Below are 24,316 nucleotides of genomic sequence, written 5' to 3'. Positions count from 1 at the left end.
ATGAGGTTGTATTATTTGTGTAGGTTCAATAGAAGATAGAGGAAAGACTTTTGCCATCAAATTCGAGTAGGGAAGCTCAAGGTTGCATTTGTGTTAGCTAAGGTCGTTAAAAGAGGCAAGTGGCTCTCTTTCATAACTCATTTTATGCAAGTATCCTACTTTCCAACTTATAATTATTGCGAGTGCCATTCCCTTTCAAATTTATATTATGCAAGTCTCCCAACCTTATCATTCGTGATTCTAATTTTATTTCACATGGAAAGCTTTCCTTATACTTATCAATGCTTTAAATTGACATATGTAACTGTTTTGCCTTAACCTATTGATTATTGATATACTTCTTTCAATATTTTCTTCCTTAGTCATTGAACCTTATGATACCATGATTATGATTCTTGATATTGTGAATTATACGATATTCCCATGATTAGTTCCTACTTTCAAACCCTTGATTTGTAATTGTAATTCTATTGTCTAGAATCCCTTGAAAACGGAATAATTGGTATTTTTGTTTAGAATCTTCGTAACTTCCCTCTAGCATTTTATAAAAATTGCTTAAAAGAGATTTTCAAACAAAGGAAATGTTTTTACGAGACTAGTGGATTGGACTAAGATGCAAGTCCCTTTCACATTTATGATATTAGGCTTAAAAGTTGCCTAGGGATCCCAATTAATATTTGTTAAAACCCGGCGGGGTTCGGGATTACTTCGCGGTTGATCACCAAATGTAATCAGTAGCGTCATAAAATGATTTTTGAGCAATTATTTGGTTTAAAGATGATTTTGACTTGAATAATGATGCCATCCACCCCAACTCTGAATTATGAATTGCTATATTATTAAATTATGTCTTATTATATATCTTGCTGAACATTTGGCTCACTTCTTGCTATTTATTCATGTTATTTCAGCTAGCAAGTATGATTAGATTTAAGCAGACTACTTGTAAGTCCACTGGAGATGTCGGGGCTTATTTGAGAGCTCAGGTAGTATAGCCAGCGTTCGTGTGTGGACCGGTAGCTATGTAAAATTTGTAATAGTTGTTAGTGTTGGATTGTTCAAACACTTAACCTTTGCGATCTTGGATTATGTTGTAAACAGCCGTTTGTAATAATTATGTTTATCGGTTGTTATCTTTTATTTATATTTTCAGGATGTGACCCCAATATTTTTAGAAAAACTTATAAAACTATATACATACATATATATACACACACAAATATACTGTATTGAAGAGAATCCATCCAATAGTACTTCAAATAAAACTTGATTTAAGCAACTAATATAGATACAGATCTAAAATTTTGAAGTTAATTCAAGATTAGGAGTTAGTGATTATTAGAATTACCTTTGAAATGATTTACAAAATTAGATCAAATTGGATTTTGTTGGTGATTCGAAATGGACATGCCTTATTGAGATCTGTATATGCTACACACATCCTCCATTTGCCGTTAAATTCTACTGCTTGGAAAGTAGAATCGAATGGTCTCTTCATAATCGCATCTTACGGGCTTTCCATCCGAACCACATAGAACTTAACTTGTTTTTTCATAGTATAAGGTATTTTTACCAAGTAGGACTGAGAGAGTAATGGTACCTTCGAATTGGATGGCATGACCGCCGAAGGCATAGAGGGGTGCTTCGTGACAAGGCTCCAACTATTCATCGTCCAGGTTCATCTTGCAGTAAGTTTTGTGGAATAGTATGTTGGCTGAACTACTAGTGTCAACTAATAATTTTCCAAATTTTGTTCTGGTCGATCACTGGGTTGATAATGAGGGGATCTTCATAGGGGTATATTACATCCTCCTAGTCATCTTTACTGAAAGTAATTGAAGCCGGTTGCCGGGCTGGACTGAACCAGTAAAGGTTGTACACTTTGCAAGCATACTTTTTCTTTCTTAATTTGTTGTCTAGGTCTAGAACACTTCTCCTATATATGGTTTTGACTTTGCCCTTATCTCGTCCCTTCCTTCGGCCTCATCATTATGTTTATCCCTCGGACAAAGCCGATCTTGTAATATCTAGGACATAACGTGTAATTATTTTTGCTAATAAATAAATATTTTGTATTTATTCCGTGATTATTCTGTGAATTATTTGTTAAGTGGTATATATGTTTGGATATTTAAATATGATATAATTTGAGTATTTTAATTTTATATGTCCAAAATAAATTGTAGATAATTATCATATTTTTCTATTAATTTTTATGGTGTTTTATGATTTTTTAAAAGATTTATGGGTTTAATAAATTATTTTTCCGAGTATTTGTAAACTATTTTGTATAATTGGGAACCAACCGACCTCACCCGTTTTTACGTTTTCACAATCCGAAACTCTTCCGAGAACTCCTTCCTAACCTAATTGTAATATTCCGAGCATTTTCCATATTTTGACTTTTTCAATCCGGCGTACGGTGTTCCCCGTGCGGGTCCCGGTGCAATATTTTTGATACAAAATTTGTTTCGTTAAATCGATAAAACCCGTATTTTCGAGAAACATGATCTTTTTATTAAACTATTATAATTATCATCTCGTAGTATGTGTAACCAAAGCGCTAAGACCAAGAACGCAGTGCAAAATGTATAGATTTGGATAATAATCCTAAAACCGGTACTGTTTTGGATCTGTTTCGTAAATATAAATAGCCCTTACCGTATTTTATTTTGTACAGAAAATCATTTGTAGTCAGTAAATTATATAATTTTCAGTGAAAAGCAGTATATTCATATAAGTTCTTAAAAATCAAACCTAGATTTAAAGGCGTTAGCGATATCGGATTTTGGAGTTCAAGTAACCAAATCAAAGGTCTTGAAGAGTACTTTCAGAATCTATGATCCATACACCTGCAGAATCAAAGGTTTATTTTCTATATTTTTATATAATTTTGAATTATTTTGATTTAAATTATGAATTTTTATTCGAGAGATTGTTTGTATGATTTGATGGTTGCATGTTGTAGAGCTTTTCTTCCTGATGATTTTGATATATTATATGACTGATTTGGAGTTCAATAACATGCTCAAATCTGTGTTTTAATTTCGAATTTATAAATTAGGGTTTATAACCCGTATGAATATTCTTAATTGAAATTTAGGGGGTTTTGTTCTAGGGGTTATTAGATTGTTTGGTTAGTATGGATTTGTAGAGCTTGAAAAGAGGAATCGATTGGTGGTGGTCTCGTCAAAAGACGATACCGGAATCGAGCTGGCCGGAGCAAGAAAGAACTCGTCGTCCGACGAGTTTTCTTCAAACTTTTCCGGCCAACTCAGGGGTTATCTGTCAATTTTGATTGCATGTATAGATTCCTGGTGATTTATAGTTTAATTCTGGAGCTTGTAGAGGTGTGACGATTCCGGGATCGAATTCTCCGGTGATCCCCGTCATTTTCCGGCGAGGGTTTGTCAAAATTGCAAACATGCCCCTATTCTTTTAAAAACGATACAGTTTAGTCCCTGAACTTTCCAGACTTTGTAAATTTAGGATTCTTGTTTTAAAAATATTTAAAAATCATATTTTCTATTTATTTTAATTACAGAAATTCATTTTTAATTATTAAAAATTCTAAAAATTATTATTTTAATTCCAAAAATTCAAAAATAAATTTTAATTAATTAGTTAATTAATTTTAGTTGATAATTAATTAGTTAATTGGTCAATTAATTCAAAAATTAATTGATTAATTGATTTAATTAATTATTAATTAATTTTAATAAACTATTTAATTAGATTTAATTATTTATTTTGATTTAAAAATTCTCAAAATAGTTTCAAGCTTTAAAATATTATTTTAAACTTATTTTCAAGGCTCGATAATTATTATAAAATGATTTTAAAGCCATATTCGGGTAATCGAACCCTGTTTATTGTTTTAAAATGATTCAATAGCCCGTTTTAATTCCAACAAATATTTAAAAATTCATATTAAATATCCTAAATATTATTTTAACATCAACTCATCTTTGAAAAAGTATTTTCATCAAATATCTTATGTGTTATGTGTTATACGTGAACTGATTGATGTGTTATATGCGTATATGTATATCATTTGACTGTGTTAATCGTAACTTTCAATCCGTAAATCGGATTTGGGTGAAACAAAGGGTAGATAAAAGCTTATATCGAATAGAATCAAGCGAGATAAGTATTGATAGATACTTGTGGCATTTGAGAAGAAGAGGCAAGGCGTAGGAAAGGAAAGCAAGTAGTCGGAGAATAAGAGATAGTGATCGAAAGCAAGTGAGGTGTTAGCGAGTAAAGACAAGGCAAGTGTTCTAAACCTTCTCAAGATATATTACGAGTAATTGATAGTTCTTTTTTATATTGCAAATGCTTTGAAGCACTGAACTCTAAACCTTGATTCCAGTTATTGATCTTTGAGCCGTAAGCCTTATTCTTTCTGAACCATTGATTGTTGAATACCCAGATACGAACCACAGATATACGATACTACTCCACAAATACATACAAACTAAATACCAATTACTGAACTGAAATTGTTTAACACTTAAACCCTTATACCTTATACATTGAAAGACCAATCCTTATAACCACAAGACTTTGATTCTTTTGTTATCCAATTCTTGTACCGGCTAGTAATCACTCCTTGTATTTGCCATATTGTTCCCTTGTGAAGATTGTATATCATCTTATACTTGAAACCAAATGTTGTTTATGATTCTGTTTATTGCTTTACATTGTTTATTCTATTATTGCTATAGAATTGGATTGTTTTATAAAATGTGGACCAGATTCGTGGTCAGACCAGATTGGTGGTCGTGTTAGGTCAATGTGTGCCTTGAATCCAGTAATTGGAGCAGAGCTGTGTGCCTTGCTCGGGGTTAGTGCGTGACTGATCAGCAGCCTAACCTTGGTTTTTAAAATGAAAACTTAATATTCAATTCTAAATCATTGCTTATCCATAAACTTGATACCTTACATAATTCCACTTGATCATTATTTAATCTCAGTATTGCCAATATGACTTGCTGAGCTAGTTAGCTCATTTGTGCGATTCTGTTCATGTTCTTTTCTAGTTAAGAAGGAACCTGTTGGTAGCGAGGATACCCAATCAAGTGTGTGAGCTAGGATTCCAGGTTAAGAGGAATATACTAGCTGAAGACTTTTGTGATAGTTTAAGTTTGAGAAGTTTGTAAGAATATTTTCTTATTCAGTTGTAAGTTGGAATAGTTGGGATTTGGACGTTTGTAATATAAGTGTGTGTGTGTGTGTGTGGCTTGTGTACATACTTTAACCTGTTGCAATTCATGGATGTTGGTAAGTAGGGTCACTGCATATTATTATTTTCTTTATTACAAGCAGGCTTATATATAAGGTGTGTGTGGGTGTGTGTGGACCCCAAACTTCTGACCCGGGTTTGGAGGGCGCCACAGATCTCTTAGTTCTCGGTCGAACTGGTTCAGTTCTCCTTCCTGTATCATTCTTTCCACTCTCTTCTTCAACCGGAAACATTCATTGATGTTCTGTCCCTTGTCTTCATGGAAGTCACAGTATTTGTTGGCCTTCTTATGATTAAGAACTCTCATTTTTGGTGGCCGAACGAACCCAGGCTTCCCTTTAATCTCATGGACAATTTTGAAAATTGGAGCATTCAAGGGAGTGAAGGTGACTAGATCTCTGTCCCTGTGTTAATCGGATCTCCGACTGGTCTCTTTCTGGCTGTCCCTTCAGTTGTTATCAGACCCAGATGAGTATTCATGTTTCTCCGACCGCCTTCCACAATCATCTCTTCGGGAGTCTTTATAGCCCCAGATGTTTTCCATATTTCTTTGAATATTTTCTCTCCTTACATATATGTCATTAAAGGATTTAGTAGGAATATCGTGTAGAGAGAAACAAAGCTTTTTACCTTTATAAGGGTGCAGTCCAGCTGTCATAATTCCCGTAGCTTTAACTTTGTCCAAATTGGTGACCATCCCAGCTTCTTCTTTGAATCGGGCTATATAATCCCCAAGCTCTTCGTTCGACCTTTGTTTTCAGTGTACCAGGGCTTCGGTATCTTTCGCCTTTCGGCATATGTGAGAGTTATACTCCAGAAACTTCATCTTCAGTTGCTCATACGAGCCAGTGGACCTTGGCTTCAGCGATTTGTACCACATCGATGTTGTTCCCTTCAGGTATATCTTAAACATTGTACACGACATGATGTCATTATGGCCCATTCCCATCATCAACTAATTCATATTTATCACGATGGTTTTTGATATCCTCTTTGCCACTGAGCTCATCCATTTTGGGAAATTGTCTTTCTTAGTCTGGGAGAGGTCGATATTATTTAATTTCTTTGGTCACGATGGGCACTCTGTCGTTCCTCCTATTGCCGAACATGGATTTCTCTAGTCGGCTTAAACTAGTTTGAGACTCGTCGAGCTCACAATTCGAATCAAATGAGCGGTATGCCTTCGAGCATTTTCTCTTGGGAGGCAAGTAGAGTTTGAGTCATCATCTTCTTCATAGTGCCCCATTCGGTCATACTTGGATTTGGTGATAACCACCGTATCATTAGTTTCTAGAGCCTCCCGAAGGGATTTCTCTTGTAACTCGATCTCCTCATTTTGGAGTTTCAACGCTTTCAATCGGAGTTCTTCAGCCTCCCTTTCTTTCCCTAACTTGAGCTTCCTTTTCTGCCTGTTCAGCCAGATTTTCCTTTTCCTATTCGAATGCCAATTTCTCGTCCCTCATCTTGATTAGTAAATTTCTTCCCCATGAGTTAGCTTGAGCGGCGTCGACCAAGTATTGTTTGGACGGCTGTCCCCCGTCACGTGGAGTGAATCATGTGAAATATAATGTAATGTAATATGTAATTGAGGATATATAACTCCATATGAAAAAAAACAAGTAAACGATATTAACTATGAAATACAAGAATTCATAAGAAAGAAGGTTGGATATACAAAAAATCGAAACATGGAATTAAAACCACAAGTCCGTAACCAAGTCGTGGAAAGACATTAATTTCAATGTTCAAGCCTACGTGAGGATTAAAATATCAAAGGTCTTCTAGTGGCAAAAAAATGAATTGGTTTAAGTATTGAAGATCAAAGAATTTCAGTGATTGAAGCAATGAATGACCTACAAGCAATATTAACTCAGAATTACTATTAGATTAAGTGAATTCAGTTCAGTATTATTCGTTTGTAAACCAGACCAGTGCATAAGCGTCAACATATTAGAAAAAGGATTAACTTAATCATTCAGAAGAAATCAAGTTGATACAGAAGAGAGTGTATTAGAGATAATGCAAAGAATTGAGTTGTATTAAATATGAATAAAAAATTCTCTAAGTCAAAGATTACCTAGTTGGCGCCAACTACACTCATAAACATCAAGGCGCCACCAAACTCAGAGTGTAGAAAACTCAAGGTTTGTATTAATAAAATGATACCTCGAACTTGTTTTTGCTTATTTTGATCTCATACATTTAACTAATAACTTGAAACAAATCGAATTAAATTTTAAGTATCGTATTCAATCCCTCATTCTACGATACTTTGGAACTAACTAGGTCTGTAAACGAACCGAGCTGTTTGTTAAACTCGTCTGGTTTGTTCGAGTTCCATAAGCTCGTCCGATAAGCTTACCGAACTTTTAAGGTGTTCGACTCGAGTTCAGTTTGTGTTCGGTTCGTTCGTTAAACTCGAGTTTGGTTCGAAAAAGAATAGTATATTTATACTATTATATGTATAAATAATATATGTATTATTAATAATATATATGTATTACATTTTATATTTATTTCAGATAAATATTTTAATGGTGAAATAATATTTAATTAATAGTTTAATATAATTTCTTACTTAAAATAATTTTTAAAATTAATTTTTAAAAAATACAAATAATGTTCACGAACAGTTCGTGTTCGTTCGTATTTGGTTCGGTTCGATATGTTCGTGAACAGTTCGTGTTCGGTTTGAATATTACCGAACTGGAGTTCGGATAAGAAATTTTGTCCGACAAGATTACCGAACAATATTCAATTCGATAAGATTTTGTCTGAATTCGTTAAAAGTTCGTTCAAGTTTGTTTCATTTTCAGCTCTAGGACTAACAAAGTTGGATGATGTTTGTACGTTGTTTGTGTTCGTCATGGTCTCAGCTACTCAAAATAATTCTTGTATTCCCACAAACGGAACCAAATGTTAGGCCCAGATTTTTGCAAACAAAAAAGCCATTTTGTTTGCTTGGAACGTCCTTCGAATTTGCCTTAAATAGAAGAGAACGCGAGAGATTATCCCCAGATTCATATCCGGTGAGAATTGATAATCTGAAAATATGCGAGCTTGAAAATACAAGAAAGTGAAATGTATGGGTGTGTAAAGAATTCTTTATCTTTAGCTCTAATGAATATATATGGTGTTAAACCTCTTTAATACTCATACGTTACACTATAAAGGCGGACGCCCGTTGGAAATGATCGGGGGCGTTTCTTTTTCTCAAAGACTTGCCCAACCCTCTGCCCATGTCTTGATAATGGATTTCTATTAGTTGTTCATTTATTGTGCCGCTTTTGCTAATAGGAAGTAACATCATGTTTATTTTTACTAGTAGTATGGTAAATAATTTATTATATATATATATTTAATTTAATGATTTGTTATTTCTAAATTATATAAATAAAAAATAAAAAATAAAACATGTATATTATAAACGATTCAGTTTTTCACAATCAGTTTTGACTATTGGCAAATAATTTAATATATATACTTAAAAATATATATTATAACCGTTACCGAAATATTCTGTCGATTCAATTACATTCCAATTTATGTCAACTTCAATTTTTTCATTCAATTTTTCAATCCGATTTCACTTTTTCAGTTTGGTTTGCTCATCGTGGTCCGAGCCTCCTTGTTCCCTAGCCACAGTCCATCAAGTACATTTTGTAAATAGTGGTTGCCCATAGCCATTAGCCAGCCCAAATGCTTCTGCTATCCAGCAATCCCAATTTATTTATTTTTTAAAAAATAAGAAAGAAATCAAACAAGACTTTGTTTTGACCAAATATAGTAGGATCTCCCTCTCAACTCTCAGACACTGCCACGTAACATACTTTCCATGTACCTCAATTCACCATATCACTCCTCTCTCCTCTCTCCTCTCTCTCTCTCTCAATCTCTTTCAAACAATTTTCTCATCTCTCTCCGTACAAACATCGATCCAAACAAACAATCACACTCCCCCATCCTTCCCATTCATTCCCCTCGTTAACTCACCATGACCGAGTCCGACTCAGTCGAAACCTCAACATCCTCTCCAACACCGCCACAACCATCAATCTACATACATCCACGTCGCGAGCCATTCGAACACGGACTCGTTCCGATTCCCAAACTCATCTTCACCGATGCTTTACAAACCCTATCTTCTCATAAACTTAAGCTCATTTCTCTATCCACCGATACTAATCGGCCGAGTTAACTCGTCCGCCATATCCGAGACTCTTCAGATCTCTATTGAGCACGCGCGTCTTGTAATTGAAACAATTGCGTCGGTTTTGCACTGCGAATCGGATCCGCTTGTTAACACTAAGCCGTGGGAGATTGAATCGGTCGGTGTTGATGTGTATGATCTGATTTTGTTCTTGTATGTACAGTCGTATAAACGGCTGCTTCCGCGTGGACATAGGGATTCACCTGCTGTTACTGATGTCTGGCCTTCTACTTCCGCTTTCGATGGCTTTTTATCGGCTCTCTCTCCGTTGCAGGTCGATTTTGTTGTGTATAATATTTTGTGTCTCGTTGTAAATTTAATAATGTTGTGATGTTGTAGGATTGGTAAAGTATATGCATTCTTGTTATGTTTCGGATTTCTATGTCTTTTGAAATTTAAATTGTTTCCTAAGTTGTGTTTATATACTTGTGATAATTATTGGTAGTGGAGAAAATGAGACCAGCTGAATCCATATCTGTAGCGTAGTTGCATTTATTGAAAATAGCCTAATCCTTTTTGTGTGACGTATGGATTAGTTGCAGCTGAATTTCACTTTGTGTTTCGTTTTATAGGGCGTCACAGTGATGTGGAATCAGTAATGTCATATTCGTGTTATTTGCATGAGAGTAGAGCTTCTTTGTATACATATAATGGGCTGATTTGTAATAGTTGTTGGTTTGAGGTTAATTGTTGTTTTATGTTTTGAAATTGTTATGATGTATGTTAAATATCACTTTGTTAGCATTATGTCTGAGTTTTATACGAAAGACGACCAACTGATGTAGTTATTGCATTTTGCTGTCATGTATATTGGTGACGTCGGAGAGGAATTGTGCTAATTACTAATTTGAAAAAGTTCTAGCTAATGTTTTTATGATAGCTTGGATGGAAATGATTCTCTGTATGCAGTTTGATAGTGACTTGTGTCTTGTACTACTTCTGTATATGTTCACTACATAATAAATTTACACATTAAATATATTGTTGGTACATGGTTTGAAAGTTAAAATTTTATTTAGCTCGTAACATTCCCTTTGATATACAACATATGAGCTGGCCATATTTCCCATATGTCAGTGCAATAAAATCTACATCAGTAGAGTAGTGACTGTTGAGCCTTTAACTGGCTCCACTCGGCAGTCTCCCCTAAAATATTATATATCTATTTGTTTTGTGTCTGCTTTGTCATCCACTTCTACATTCCCATAGTCTTTATAATCGCTTATTGTCAAATTCACTCCCCTTCTGTTTCTGGTTACACAGTTATAATCTATGAATAAGCTCAAATTTTACTGTTTCAAGTATGGCATTGCAGCTTGTGCGTAGTAACAGTCGTAGGTTTGTGCCGTCGCAAGCGGATGAAGAGGCTCACCAGCTATCTTACTTACAGAAACACTTGGGCAACATTGTCTCCCTTTTATCTGATATAATTGAGGGAGAAGGCGAGGATTCTTTGGTTTGTCAACTTCTTTATTAGTAAAGAGTTATTATACACCTTCTGTTTAGTTATATATACAATAATGACTTGATTTTATAAACTCTGACAATTAGGACACATAATACTTACCAATCTAATTCTTTATCTGAAGGAACACTCTGTGATCCCAACCACACTTACAATTCTAATTTCGTTATATGCTCACTTTTCTTTTTTCTTTTTTTTTTTATAATTCTAATGAGGCTTATGCATTGTGAGATTACAATTTATATGGTGTAGTCTCTTCTGTCTGTAACGTATATTTGTCTCTTCTGTATGTCATATATGTTAGAATGTTGACAAACTAACAGCAGTTGCTAGAAAAACATGAGTTTTGTATTCTAATTTTTTTATTACGTGATGTCACCCTCCTCATGTCCATAAATGTTGGAAGATTATATTTTCTACCTTGGTTGTAGACTTGTAGTTCATTATATTAGCTAATTTCAACTAATAATGCCAGGTGTTAAAAATGGAAAACTTTGAGCACCTTGGCTTTTTGATCTTTTTTGGTGAAAAAGGATCAGAAAAAGTTCCACTGTGCCAGAATGCTCCATTTTTTGCCAATTCCGATCCTGATATGCCTGCTGTTCCTGTACCCGCATCACAAGTCCATGATTGGCTTCTAGAGAATATATCGTCTGCATTGGAACATATTTCTGAAAAAAATTCTACAAAAGAAAATGGACCAACCAGCTCATCTGACCCGGATGTCCCAATGGCTGACGTGTCTCCTAGTGTAGCAAAGTCTATAACTTCTGCTAGAGGTCCAAGCTTCATTGAGGGTATCTCTAAGTCATCATGCTTGAAGCGGACCTCTGATCTGCAAGGCTCTTCAGTGAAGGTTAATCTGGTTGACTTTATCTATGTTACTTTTTCATGATCGATTTGTCGTGAAAAATGTAGGACTCTTAACAGTCACCCGTGAGCTCTAACTATAGATATATATACATATACATATACATACATATATATATATAACACATAACATAACCTTGCAAGAGTTGCTGCTTTAGCTTCTCTTCCACCGTAGCTGATATTCCAGGGCTAATTGGTGAAAATCGTGACTTAGTTCATAGCTATATACTTAGCTCACAAGTCACAATCCATTATGGACTGACCTATTTGTATTTTGTGCAATTATATTGTATGTACTGTATACGATTATTCTGCAATTTTAAATGTATTCCATCTTTTAACTATGACATTAAAACCTAAATCTTATCATTGCAGGTTGTGAATTGTCACGAATCGGTTATTTACATTTTAGCACCTTTGAGATATGCCACATTGTATGGATGTTCTGATACAACTATAGTACTGGGAGCTGTAGGCAAGGTAAGTAAATGTGTATATCGGTGTAATTTCTTTGTCTAAATGTTCGACTAGCAGTACATAATATAATGAATTCTTTAGATTGTTAGAGAAATGTCTTTCATGTCATCATGTATCCATGTTCATGAGATATTTGGCGTAAAGAGGATGAAAACAACATATGCACGCCGTAGTTCATATTCTCGCTTATCTTGCAAGGCTCAGAAACTGTCTTATAATCCTATAGATTCAAAGTTTACAGCTGGGATGCAATGCGTAACTTGAGGAGTTAATTTTGTTTCAATATAGAACTTTTAGCACATATATCTACACAAATGTAAGAGTATGAGTATGCATTATACTTTGGAATGTGTATATCAATTTAAACTGTAAAGCTTTCTTTGCCAAAAAATATTGGACTAGCAATCCATTAAATATAAATTTGTTAAATTGTTAGAGAAATGTCTTTCATATCATTATATATTCATATTAATGATTTCTATATTTGGCATATAGAGGCATAAGAAACAACATATACATGTTACGGTTCAAGTTCTCATCTATCTTGCAAGACACAAAAAGTGCCTTAGAGCAAGTCCAATAGTGCCTTAAATCGTTGTCCTAAACTATAATTTGAGGCATTTTGAATAATTAGGTGCTCCAACAATGTCCTAGTGGTGCCGTAAAACACTAGTACATTCATCACATGCCTCATTTTTAAGGCTCCACTAGGCAGGCCTTATTTCAATTTTTTTAATAAAAAAAATTACTTCCCTCCTTTTTTTAAACATATATTCTCTCTCATCTTTTCCATTCCCTTCAAATATAATTCAAATATAATATTCTTTTAATGATAAGACACAACTATAAGGCATTGTTGTTGGAGTGCATACATGAGAATATTGTCCTAAATTACTAGGACATCATATTTTATAATATTTTTAAGGCATCTCCTATTAGATTCAAAGTTTTACAGCTATGATGCAACTCAGGGGGCTAAACTTTTTATTTAAAAAGTAGAATTAAAATAGCATGTATATTCACTAAAATGTAACAGTATAAGTGTCTTAATTGCATTAAGAAGTAGAAATAAATTAGCATGTTTTACTGAATACTTACAGATCTGCTTTAAGTGCATTGAAATTTTCAAGTGTAATCTGTAATATTGCATTAAATATTACAGATGTGTTAGCAATTGTCTTAATTGCTTTTTTTTTTGTGAACCAGCATTAATTTTTTGATACATTATGAGGTTGCTATGTTATAATAGGTTCACATTGTTTGTCTTCGTGTATATAATTATTCACTTGCATGTAAATGATACTATTAGTATACATTAGTAGTTGCATTACTAGCTTATTTTACGTACCGACATTAGCTTGAGGTGGTTATATTATAACTTCACATTGTTAGTCTTCACAATTTACAGGCTGTAAGAGTTGAACACTGCGAACGAGTTCATGTGATTACAGCAGCTAAAAGAATCTGCATTGCTAATTGTCGTGAGTGTTTATTCTTCTTGGGGGTAAATCAGCAACCACTTATTGTTGGTGATAACCATAAATTACAGGTGAGTTTCTGCTTTTGGATGATGGTTTATAGAAAGTATCTATGTTTTCTGAAGGAAGTCAGTTTTAAATTTTCTTGTAAATAGTTATTAGCTTAAGAAGCTCCACGTTTTTTTAGTGTTATGTAACCATAAATTACAGGTGAGTTTCTGCTTTTGGATGATGGTTTATAGAAAGGATCTATGTTTTCTGAAGGAAGTCAGTTTTAAATTTTCTTGTAAATAGTTATTAGCTTAAGAAGCTCCACGTTTTTTTAGTGTTACGTAATTTGAAGTTTGGATTTAAAATGTATCTAAATTTTTTAATTGACCTTGACCAAAAAAAAAGGGGGTCAAAATTTATGCCAATTGAGGATGTCTCTTTGTTATCATCAACCTCGCTTGAATAATGTTTCTCTGTTTTGTCCCTAGTTTCCCTCAAAATATGTATGTAAAAAGAAACAAGTTTTATAACTTCTAGCCCATTTTAGCACTTTCCTATCGGAATTAATTTTGGATGAAGCTTTATGTGTTTCACACACCCTTAGACTTCTTAATTTTACTCCTGTCTCCCTCTGTTGCTTCCCCTAACCATGCTTCTATAAAAATTTGGCTGTCCTACTTAGTCTACTCTCAGTTTGCTTTAAAAGCACTCTACTCACAGTTTTATTTTATAAGCCTGATTTTATTTTCTATGCCTCAGCTCTATCGTGGCAAAAAATGTTGATCTTTATTAATTGCTTCGTCTTCATTTGCATACCCTGGAAAAGACATTGTTTAATTTTATTTTATTGCTTTGCCATTCCCTCCAGGTAGCTCCATATAATACATACTACTCGCAGCTGGAGGATCACTTGAGTCAAGTTGGTATTGATACTACTCTTAACAGATGGAATGAACCTATAGCACTGGGAATGGTTGACCCACATGATTCATTATCTCATCCGGTGGGCGTATCTGATGTTCAGACGGAGTCTGCTTCCGCCATCGACCCTGATCAATTTAGTAATTTTTTGGTGAGGCTTGATCTTGTTTTTTCAATTTGTAAAACTAATTATTTTCTTGATTGGACTTATTTTCCCGATCATCCCGCTAATTTTTTTATATATGTGATATGCGTACTGAACTTATCCAGCTTTATCTGTGGTTCAATATCATAATTTGTTTACAGTTCACATTGTTCTTTATCTACTGTGTGTCACTATACATTGTGTTAATTTGTTTATTTCTCTCCATGAACAGATTCCAAACTGGTTTGAAGGAGAATCTTGTGGATCTACGAAAGACAATCCCTTTCCTCTTCCAGATGCTTATGTGAAATCCCAACAAAAAATGGTGAGTTTAAATATTCCATTTTTGTTGTTAGCGATTTAAAATTTTGAATTTTTAGTTGGATTTGTTGTGCTCAAATTGGTAAGGGCACTGATTTATAACTAAATGAATATTGTAGCGTAATTTATATGTTTTTTACAGCATCAAAATCTTGGAGAACTAAAAAATTCATTAAAGGAAACACAGCTCGAGGATAGCAAGAAAAGAGAATTATCAACTGTACTCCATGCCTCCTTCAAAGACTGGTTATATGGTAATAGCCGTTGCTCAATGGCTGGTTAGTTGTTTTTTTTGTTACCTATGGGGATCAAATAACCAAACTAGATGTTAATTAATTTTCTCTTGTTTCATCAAAGAGTTGGGTAAATAAGAAATGTGTTGCAAGGGGATTGTATACGTGTGTCCTGAAAATCGTACTGTAAGCCATGGTTGTAATTGAGAACTTGGCTTCATCAGTGGTACATTATCAACTCTGGCTGATAATGTTTTTCCCACAAAACAAAAAAGGCACTCTTCTTCCTTCTGTTGTATTCAGTTTAACTTAACTTGTGGGGTTATGGAAATTTTGTTCCAAAGTTTTGTGGCTCCCCGACCCCTTAACGCCTCATTTATAATTTTTTAAGTTTTCTTCTTTTTTGTCCAGAAAATCAGAAGATAACCTACTAATTCGAGTTTGGTCTGTTTTTATTATTCAACAGCTTCAGGAAATATTAGACAACTTTATTGTCAACAGAATGATTGAAGGGCATTATGCTGTCTAGTGGCACAATTGGAGGATTATAACCCAAGGTCAATTTTCCGGTTTCTGTATCTTTCAAGTTTTTGATGGTGCATGCTGTCGAGATTGTTGTCAGCTGATAAATCCAACTGAATTTGTCTTTCTGGGGCAAACCAAGTCATGTCTAGGGTTACCAGGTAGGATGCAATAACAATTACAGGCCCCAACTTGCCGTGAATTTTTATTTTTTTTAGAAAATTTTATTGTAATATTTAGGAGATGTACTTCTCTTCAATGTTTGTACAACATTTTTTTTTTCAACTTTTGAATGTAAGCAATTTGTTGTGAGAGGATAAATATGTTGGGAATGATAACATCTTTGTTCCTTTTTAATTAATATGATTATATGTATTTTTTTTTTTTTTTTTTTTTTTTTTTTTTTTTTGACAAATGCAGAAAACTTTCATTAACTTCAATATAATACAGTCGGGACAAACCCCCAACTGTCGATACAACCAGGTGGTAAAACAAATATCATACTAAAAACAATTAGATGATTTGTTTCCTGATCGTTTAACACATAGAATTTAAAAATTCTTGAAATTAAAAACGAAATAAAAGACATCCCGAGCAATCCAAATTGTGCCAACATCTCTGAAAATAGCAACATCGCAATTGACCATATCACATAAAAACCATTGTTAGCCCAATGTTCAAAAACACCAATCACTGAGATTGGAAAAACGACACTACAGCTATCTACTTGCCGGACACCGGCTATAGACATGCCGAAAACACCCCAGCTATCTACATGCCGGATACCAGCTATAGACATGCCGAAAGTGTAGACACGTGAAAGATGAACAATCTTTGGTTGTGAAAGGTGAGCTCTTGCAATAATTAACACCGCTCCAGATTCGACGCAGGCTTTACAGACCACCAAGAATATCAATAAACTCGTTCTCAACCGATTCAATACGAAATAAACCCAATTATAATTAAACAAAAACATAACAAAACACTCCAAAAGGAGAGACAAAACACACACTCCAAAAGGAGAGACACACAAACACCCAAAAAATTGGGTTTTATTGAAGGGAAATTAATAAGGACAAAAGAGAATGAAGGGTTGGGGCTTTCCACCGGAAAAAACCAGTGGAAGCCCCTTGATTTACTTGAAAATAAACAAACCCTAGGAGAGGAGAGAAGAGGAGGGAGGCGGCTAGGTTTTAGAAGACTCCTAATATGATTATATGTATTGATCCACTTCTATATGATGTGCCCATTTCTGTTGCCAATCCAGGACATGAGCCAGTGTATATCTACCTAAGCAACTGATCACATGATTGGCCCGCTTTTGTGCTGTGTACTTGATTACTTTGTTGCAGTACCCCTGAAACGGTTTAAAGTTGCATCTTCAATTACAGTTTTGACTTTCAAAAGAACTTGTCTAAAAATTTGATGGCACTTGTTCACTAGTTTACCTGTCTTAACTAGTTGTCAGAATATGCTCCGTCCGTTCTTTTTTAATTATCACATTTGATCTTTATGCAGTTAAATTGATTAAAATTTGACTGAAATTTATTAATATATTATAATTGAACAAAAAAATATTGAAAAGTACATTTAATCTACTTAATATTTAATTTTCTATATTTTCAAATAATATAATGTTTTGTTTGGTTGGGGTGAATGGAATGAAATGAGATTTTAAGTGGAAAATAATTAAATTTTCTAAAATTTTCATTCTTTCACCCATTTCTAACCACCCACATTATAGTTAAACACCCCTATTTGAGATGGAATGTTCCATTTCTTATTAACCTCGTTTTCTTCACAATTCTTATCATAACAATTTTGTTCATCTAATTATTGTTTTTCAAATTTTCCCTCCAACTCCAATTTAATTACTTTAATTACATCCATTTCATTTCATCCACTCCAGCGAGTATTGTCTTATCTTTAGTTAAAAATTGATCAATTTCACTGATAAAAAAGGAAGCGTGAAAAATAAAAAGGGACGGGTAGAGTACATTAGCAATGGAGATTAATAAATTTAATATGTAATGATGTTCCATAAGTTGAAGCAGCAGAATTTTATTAAATTTTTGCTTTAGAACATATACCCAAATAAAGAATGCTGTTCTGGGATGTTTGGTTGGAACAAATACCCAAATAGCGAATGCTGTTCAGGTATGAAGCTCAAATCTACAGCCATCGAGGGAGTACCTAATTTGAGTAATCACATGTGCACACCGAGCACCTAATTTGAGTGATCACATATGCACATCACTGAACAAAGAATGTATGTATTGGTGCCTTATAAATAAGATGCATCTTATTGGAGCTCAAATATATCCAGTTGGCTACTTATGTACCCAGCTAATTATTCCTACTAGGAGAATTGTCCATGCCTCTTCTCTACTCGATGAAACAAGTTATTTCCAAAATTTACACATTCAATAAAGCTGTGAGAAAAGTAATTAAAGAACCTGATACTGGTATTATATCTAGGGAACTCATCCAAAATTATCCTTTTAGAATGAGGTCAGTACTTCTGTACTTGTTCATCTTTATAATCCAAAACAGAACATACACCATAAAAGCGTACAAAAAGAATTAAGGACAAGCAGAATCATCTCCAATTCTCTGTTTCTGCAATCAATGCCAGTACTCGCTTGTCAAAGAAATCATAATAATGCAAAATAAACTTTGATCCAACGAAATATATAAATTTTGCATGACAACATATTTATTCAAAAACAAATCTTCCGGCTATAAAACCCAGTGCCGAAAGTTAACATTAGGGTTTTAAGAAAAAGTTTTTGGTTGTCTCCGAACAACAATGTTACATCAACTCTCGGAGATATATAGTTTTTTCCAAAGCCAGAATCTTCCTTCTCGAAAGCAGCAAAGAGAGGTAATCAATTGACAGTGGCATTGGGCCTCTTCTTGGTGGTGTAAGGGTAGTATTCCTTTCCATTGTCAATTCTTGTGGTTTGTCCTCCCCAGTCAATTAGCGTCGATGTAGTTGCAAGAGCTGCTCCAGCAGAAATTGCAGTTGAAATGCTCCTTCCTGTGAAAATGAAACAGAACATTAGCCAAATGTACCACAAATGAAGAGGCGCCTCAAAACATTATTGTTCATTCAATTACTAGCACTATGTGCTGTCTTTTCACTTACGGATGATAGCCTAAAGCTTTCACCCAAAATGCCAGGCTTGTAAATGAAACTGATCCTTAATCACCAAAGGTGTGTAGCCTGAGCACCAGTTACGTAATGAAGAAATTGCCATCTCTAGTGCTCAGTTCAAATTATGATGAACAAGTATCAAAACATTTCCTCTCTAATCTTATATCAAATAAAAAGTAAGTCCTTTAGGCTTTGTTTGGATAAGGGGTTGAGGAGCGAGGAGTTAGGTTGGGTTAGGATGGGATAGGTTGGGTTGGGTTAGGCTAGGATAGCTTCGACCCCTACCTTACTTGGATACGAGGGTTGATGAATAAGGGGTTCAACCCTTGACTCATTTGGATGGAGAGTTATGAGGGGAGGTTGAATAATATATTTTTTAGATAAATCAAAATAAAATTAGACTAGCATTCAAAGTTTTAAAATTTAAAAAAAAATTAAGATTTTTATTTAATATTTGAGAAAAATTAACAAATAGTTACAATTGAAATATTTCAATTTTTGGTTAAGATTATAACCGAAATGATAAATTATATAAGTAAATTTCAAAATTTAAATTCATGCAAAATTAAAATTACTACTATATTTAATAAATTTCTATTATTTTGTTAAGTTGATTCAAATTAAAACTTTTGATAAGAAAAGCCTGTAAAATTTACTGGTCAAACAAATCCATAGTTTTATATAATTACAGAATCAAATAAAATATCAATTCAAATTATACAGGAAAAGAATTCAATTTATATGCATCTGTGGTCTGAATGTTGGGAGAGAAAGAGGGAGGAGAGGGCGCGTGAAAGAGGGAGAGGGAGGAGAGAGAGAGGAGAGAGAGAAAGAGAAGAGAGAGAAAGAAGAGAGAGAGAAAGAGGAGAGAGAGAGAGTGGAGAGAAAGTAATAAGATTGAACTGCCAAAAAAATTATGCTGGCACAATCAACACCCCGATCTGGGGTGCTGGAAATCCTTAATTTTTACATTAGAAAACAACCCTCTTCAACCCCTGCAAACCCAACCCCTTCATTAATGCTGGCACAATCAACACCCCGATCTTTGGTGCTGGAAATCCTTAATTTTTACATTAGAAAACAACCCTCTTCAACCCCTGCAAACCCAACCCCTGCATTAATTTTTTTTCCCAAACGAGGTTTTATCAACTCCAACCTAGCCCAACCCATCCCTTCCCAACCCCTCAACCAAATACAGCCTTAGAGTTTTTAACCAGATTATATTGCAGTGTCCTATATTAGAAGTAATCATAATTCATCAAGTATAATCAGTTGAATCAAACTATCTAATCCTCTATTAAATGTAATTAGAAGATATTATTGACTAGTCCTCGTTTAAATAAAAAATGTGGGATAAAAACAGTGAGTGAGCAAAACATTGGTCAAAACTAAAACTTACTTCATAAGTTGTTCAGGCCATTATATAAATACATATTTTCATATATACGCCAACATACGAGCTGTTGATTTCAAAAGTTCTTGCGAACATATGATTCATTCACATTGTTCTATCCCTTTGTTGTGGAACACGAGTGAACCCATAACAACCTTACTTATCATAATATGTTGATTCATTATTATTGTAACAAAATTTACTCTAGGGCTAATTTTATCTTCCTCAATCCCTTATTTCTTAAAAATCACAAAGCATGGAACTTCTAATGTCTTCCTCCCAAAATAAAACACCTAAGATAGCTACCACCTACCAGAAGCTGAGCATACAAAAGAGTTTGATACTAAATAACATTTACAAATTCTCAGCCAGTAATACATAGTACATAAAAATTGAGTACAACATGAATATATCATTAAGATACCTCCATAAGAACAACAAATTGCTTTAACATAAAAAATAACAGATAACTCCCAATAGCTAACACAAATGTCATAAAATAAAGGAGAAAAGAGAAAGGAAGAAAGCCGGGAACCTTTAAGACCGAGAACGGTAGCACCAGCAGCAAAACCCCCAATAGCTCCATTAATAAAGTCCCGTTTAGTGCGATAATTGAGCACCAACTGTTCAACACCAATGTAGACTCCACCAATAGCAGCAAAAGTGGCACCGTGATTACCCATCATCTTAAGAGTCCTAATTAAACCAGGTAAAGCAACCCTTCTCTCAACACGAGGCACATCATGCCAAGTAGCAACAATAGTTCCCCAAATAGTACCAACAACGAAACCGGAAGTAGCTCCTTTAATAACTTTCATAGTTGAACTATCCTCGTCTTCTAAATACCTCATTTCAGAAGGATCCATGATTTATGTCTACAAATTTAATCACAGTTGTACAATTAATTAATACAATCGATAAAATTAACCAGTCAGATAAAATCAAACAATAAACATAATTGCAAGTAAAAATCTAGGTAAATTTTTCTAATTTAATTTGGAAATGTATGTACATATAAATGGGGGTGTTACGAGCCCTAGAAATGAAATTATTATAGAAACAAACATATCAATTGAAGATATAAAGAAGAAAGAGAAGATGGGGAGAGTTACTTGACTGGGAAATGGATCGGCGATGGTGATTAGATCGGTAAGTGAGGACGACGAAGCTTTTGAGTTAAACAGCCCCCAATATTTAGTCAGTGCGCGTGGGACCAATCGCCTCATAAGTGATTTGTATATAACTTGGCACAGTTAAAATAAAATTTTAATTTTCAAAATTTATACTATATTATAATAGACGAAACATTAAAAATTTGGTAGTTGGTTGGTCGGTACTTACTGAAATTATTTATTTACCCTTATCTATTTATTTTAATTCTAATTGGTGTTGGTCAATCAATTCTAATTTTAATTGATATTAAAGTTAGCTTCCTTCATCAATTTAAATTGTATTTTATATCGAACTCTATATCACTATATTTGATATTAAAGTCAGCTTTTTCTACCAATTTAAATTAATTTCTTCTACCAATTTAAATTCTATTATATCGAGTTCTATATTATTCTAATTGATATTTCTGGTTAAAATAAATTTAAGCAAATTAAATATAATGAATTGACTTTGGTTGATATAATGGGTCTCGGGTTAAGACGAAATAATAAATACTACTGATCCGGTTATAAAATTATACTATTGAACTATGATAAACAAAATAATATATATTATTCTTCTGGGAAAAATATATTATACAATTGATCAAAACATACACAAAATTAAAATTAAAATATAATTCAACTAACTAAAAAATAAAATAATATATAATAATTATGCAGACTAGAACAAAATTATCTTATAGATCTGGACTTAAAAAATTAAAATTAAATTAAAAATAATAAGTTGGATTTTGTCAGTATAATGGGTCTCGGGTTAAAATAAAATAATATAAATCACTAATTCAGGATAAATCAAATTAATGTCAGACTAAAGTATAATTCGTATCATATAGATCTGAATTAAAGATTAACTTTTAATTAAAACATAATTATTATTTTTTAAAAACACACATAGGCACATAGAATTATTAATAAAACTCTATCGTTCAATTAGTAATATTGTCTTTTTAAAATAGCTCTTATAGTCAATCGATTAAGTAATAACTCGCTAAAATATTTTTTTTAAGGTCCTAGGAGATATTGTATTTTTATTTTGAATAAAATAATAAAAATAATATTTTTTCTGGGTACCGAGACTATTACTTTTAATAGATTTAAATGTTCTAAAAACTATGAATATATAGACATATTAATATAATTATCATAAAATATATAATTTTAAATTTTAAATGAACAAGTTTAAGAAATTAACTCAATTTTTTTTATAAAAAATATATAATATTAGAAAAATAGTTTGATCCGTGTATCGCACTGGTTTTCAGCTAGTAATAATTATAAACAAATTTAGACAAAATGCATTTTGTGCACTCTAAGTTCAGCCAATTCTCCCTCTAAGTATCACTTACAATTTTATAATTCAAATTCAATTAAAATTATGTATTGGCGTCGAGGACCCTAGAACGGTAAGAGGGTAAAATGGTCCAACAACTTATTTTAAAAATTAATTTGAATTTGAACATATCAAAGGATGAAGGTTGAATACGGTGACCGGAATGTTGAAGGACATTTCACTGGAATCTCGAGTCACCGGAAACAATAATCAAAGTGTTCTTGAAGAAACCCTAATTAAAATAATTAAACCCCAATTTAATTTTTATTAATAAAATATTTTAATAGCGTCATTAGCTGTTACTTGACGGCGATACACAATTTTTAATTAAATTTAAACTGTAGTATTACAAATGATAATTTTTAAAATGTTATTATTAGAGTTGTGGATTGGCTATACTTCATGTACATAATATATATTTTTGTCATTAATTTATGCAAGAATATGAATGAATGATCAAAATGCCACCTCCCCGCATCGTCTGACCAATTTACCGATTTTCAGAATTAGTGTCCATAATAATACCCACTGGATAAGTGACCCTTGTTGGCGTATTTACATCCCCTAATTTACATCTCCAATTCAAATCAAACATACCGGCCATATACCACTTAGATCATGGTCAAGGTATAATAGTATTTCATGCCCTTCTCTAAGAATACAGAGTCTGTTTCCGTGAAAATCCCCGACTTAATGCATAATTAACATAATAGTGTGTTATATATATTTATATGTGTAAGAAGTGCAATACACACAATGTAAAATATAACACTACATTAAGATAAAATACAAGATATATTGAAGCACTAATTTTAACAAGTATAAATTTGATATCATAATTTGTGAAATGGTCAAAGACTATACCTAAACACATGATATTTTTTTACATGAGACTTACATGTATACATTTCCTAAACAACGCAAGCTCAATGACTTCAACGTTTCAAACAATGTCCGTCAAAACACTTGAATCAAGGAGATTTTCTATACTATGCTGTGAATTTTGATCTCCACAATAGTGAAAACCCAACACCAAAAATATAAAATCAAGAACCATTATGAAAAGAACTGTCATCGATCAAACCCCCAAAATCCCATCTTTTTACCCTTTAATCCATCTAATCGTTGAATTCTTTAATTTGCAGGGTAAAAACACACAAGGGAGATGAAGTTGACGGCTATTGTTAGATATTGAATACAACACAGGGGGGTGAATGTTGTAGAAAAGTTGAGGATAACTTGAATTATTCTGAAGTCTTGACAAACAATTTCAGATTGAAACAATTTGGTGGTTATCCAAACTTTTCAACCGGATAAAATCAGAATATAAGAACAGAGAATGATGTATTTTGTGTGAATTCAACAACCAACCTTTTTTTTCTA

General features: G+C 33.3%; 1 protein-coding gene and 1 pseudogene across 2 annotated transcripts; one reads left to right on the top strand and one right to left on the bottom strand.

The window, feature by feature from the left end:
- The first annotated feature begins 9,063 nt into the window (after nt 1-9,063).
- On the top strand, nt 9,064-16,255 carry LOC141712546 (uncharacterized; annotated as a pseudogene).
- Nucleotides 16,256-18,477: 2,222 nt separating this feature from the next.
- LOC141712545 (outer envelope pore protein 16-3, chloroplastic/mitochondrial-like) lies at nt 18,478-21,667 on the bottom strand. 2 transcript variants are annotated; one of them, XM_074515518.1, is made up of 3 exons: nt 21,546-21,659; nt 20,964-21,303; nt 18,478-18,918 (listed from the first exon to the last, which is right to left on the bottom strand). In XM_074515518.1, the coding sequence occupies exons 2-3, from the start codon at nt 21,292-21,294 to the stop codon at nt 18,767-18,769; spliced, it is 483 nt and encodes a 160-aa protein (XP_074371619.1). In that variant the 5' UTR covers nt 21,295-21,303; nt 21,546-21,659; the 3' UTR covers nt 18,478-18,766. The 2 variants fall into 2 exon arrangements, with proteins under 2 accessions (XP_074371619.1, XP_074371618.1); XM_074515517.1 differs by having other exon boundaries at nt 18,517-18,918; nt 21,541-21,667.
- Between the last annotated feature and the right edge of the window lie 2,649 nt (nt 21,668-24,316).

The sequence above is a fragment of the Apium graveolens genome, chromosome 3, assembly GCF_009905375.1.
Source record: "Apium graveolens cultivar Ventura chromosome 3, ASM990537v1, whole genome shotgun sequence".
NCBI classification, from domain to species: Eukaryota; Viridiplantae; Streptophyta; class Magnoliopsida; order Apiales; family Apiaceae; genus Apium; species Apium graveolens.
Note: the sequence above shows the minus strand (reverse complement) of the source record. Positions and strands in the feature narration are given on the sequence as shown.

Excerpts from the sequence above, each read along its gene's own strand:
- LOC141712545 (XM_074515517.1), bottom strand. The coding sequence starts at position 21,294 with ATGGATCCTTCTGAAATGAGGTATTTAGAAGACGAGGATAGTTCAACT. Across the intron at positions 18,919-20,963 it reads TACCGTTCTCGGTCTTAAAG|GAAGGAGCATTTCAACTGCA; the intron begins GTTCCCGGCTTT and ends TCATTTTCACAG.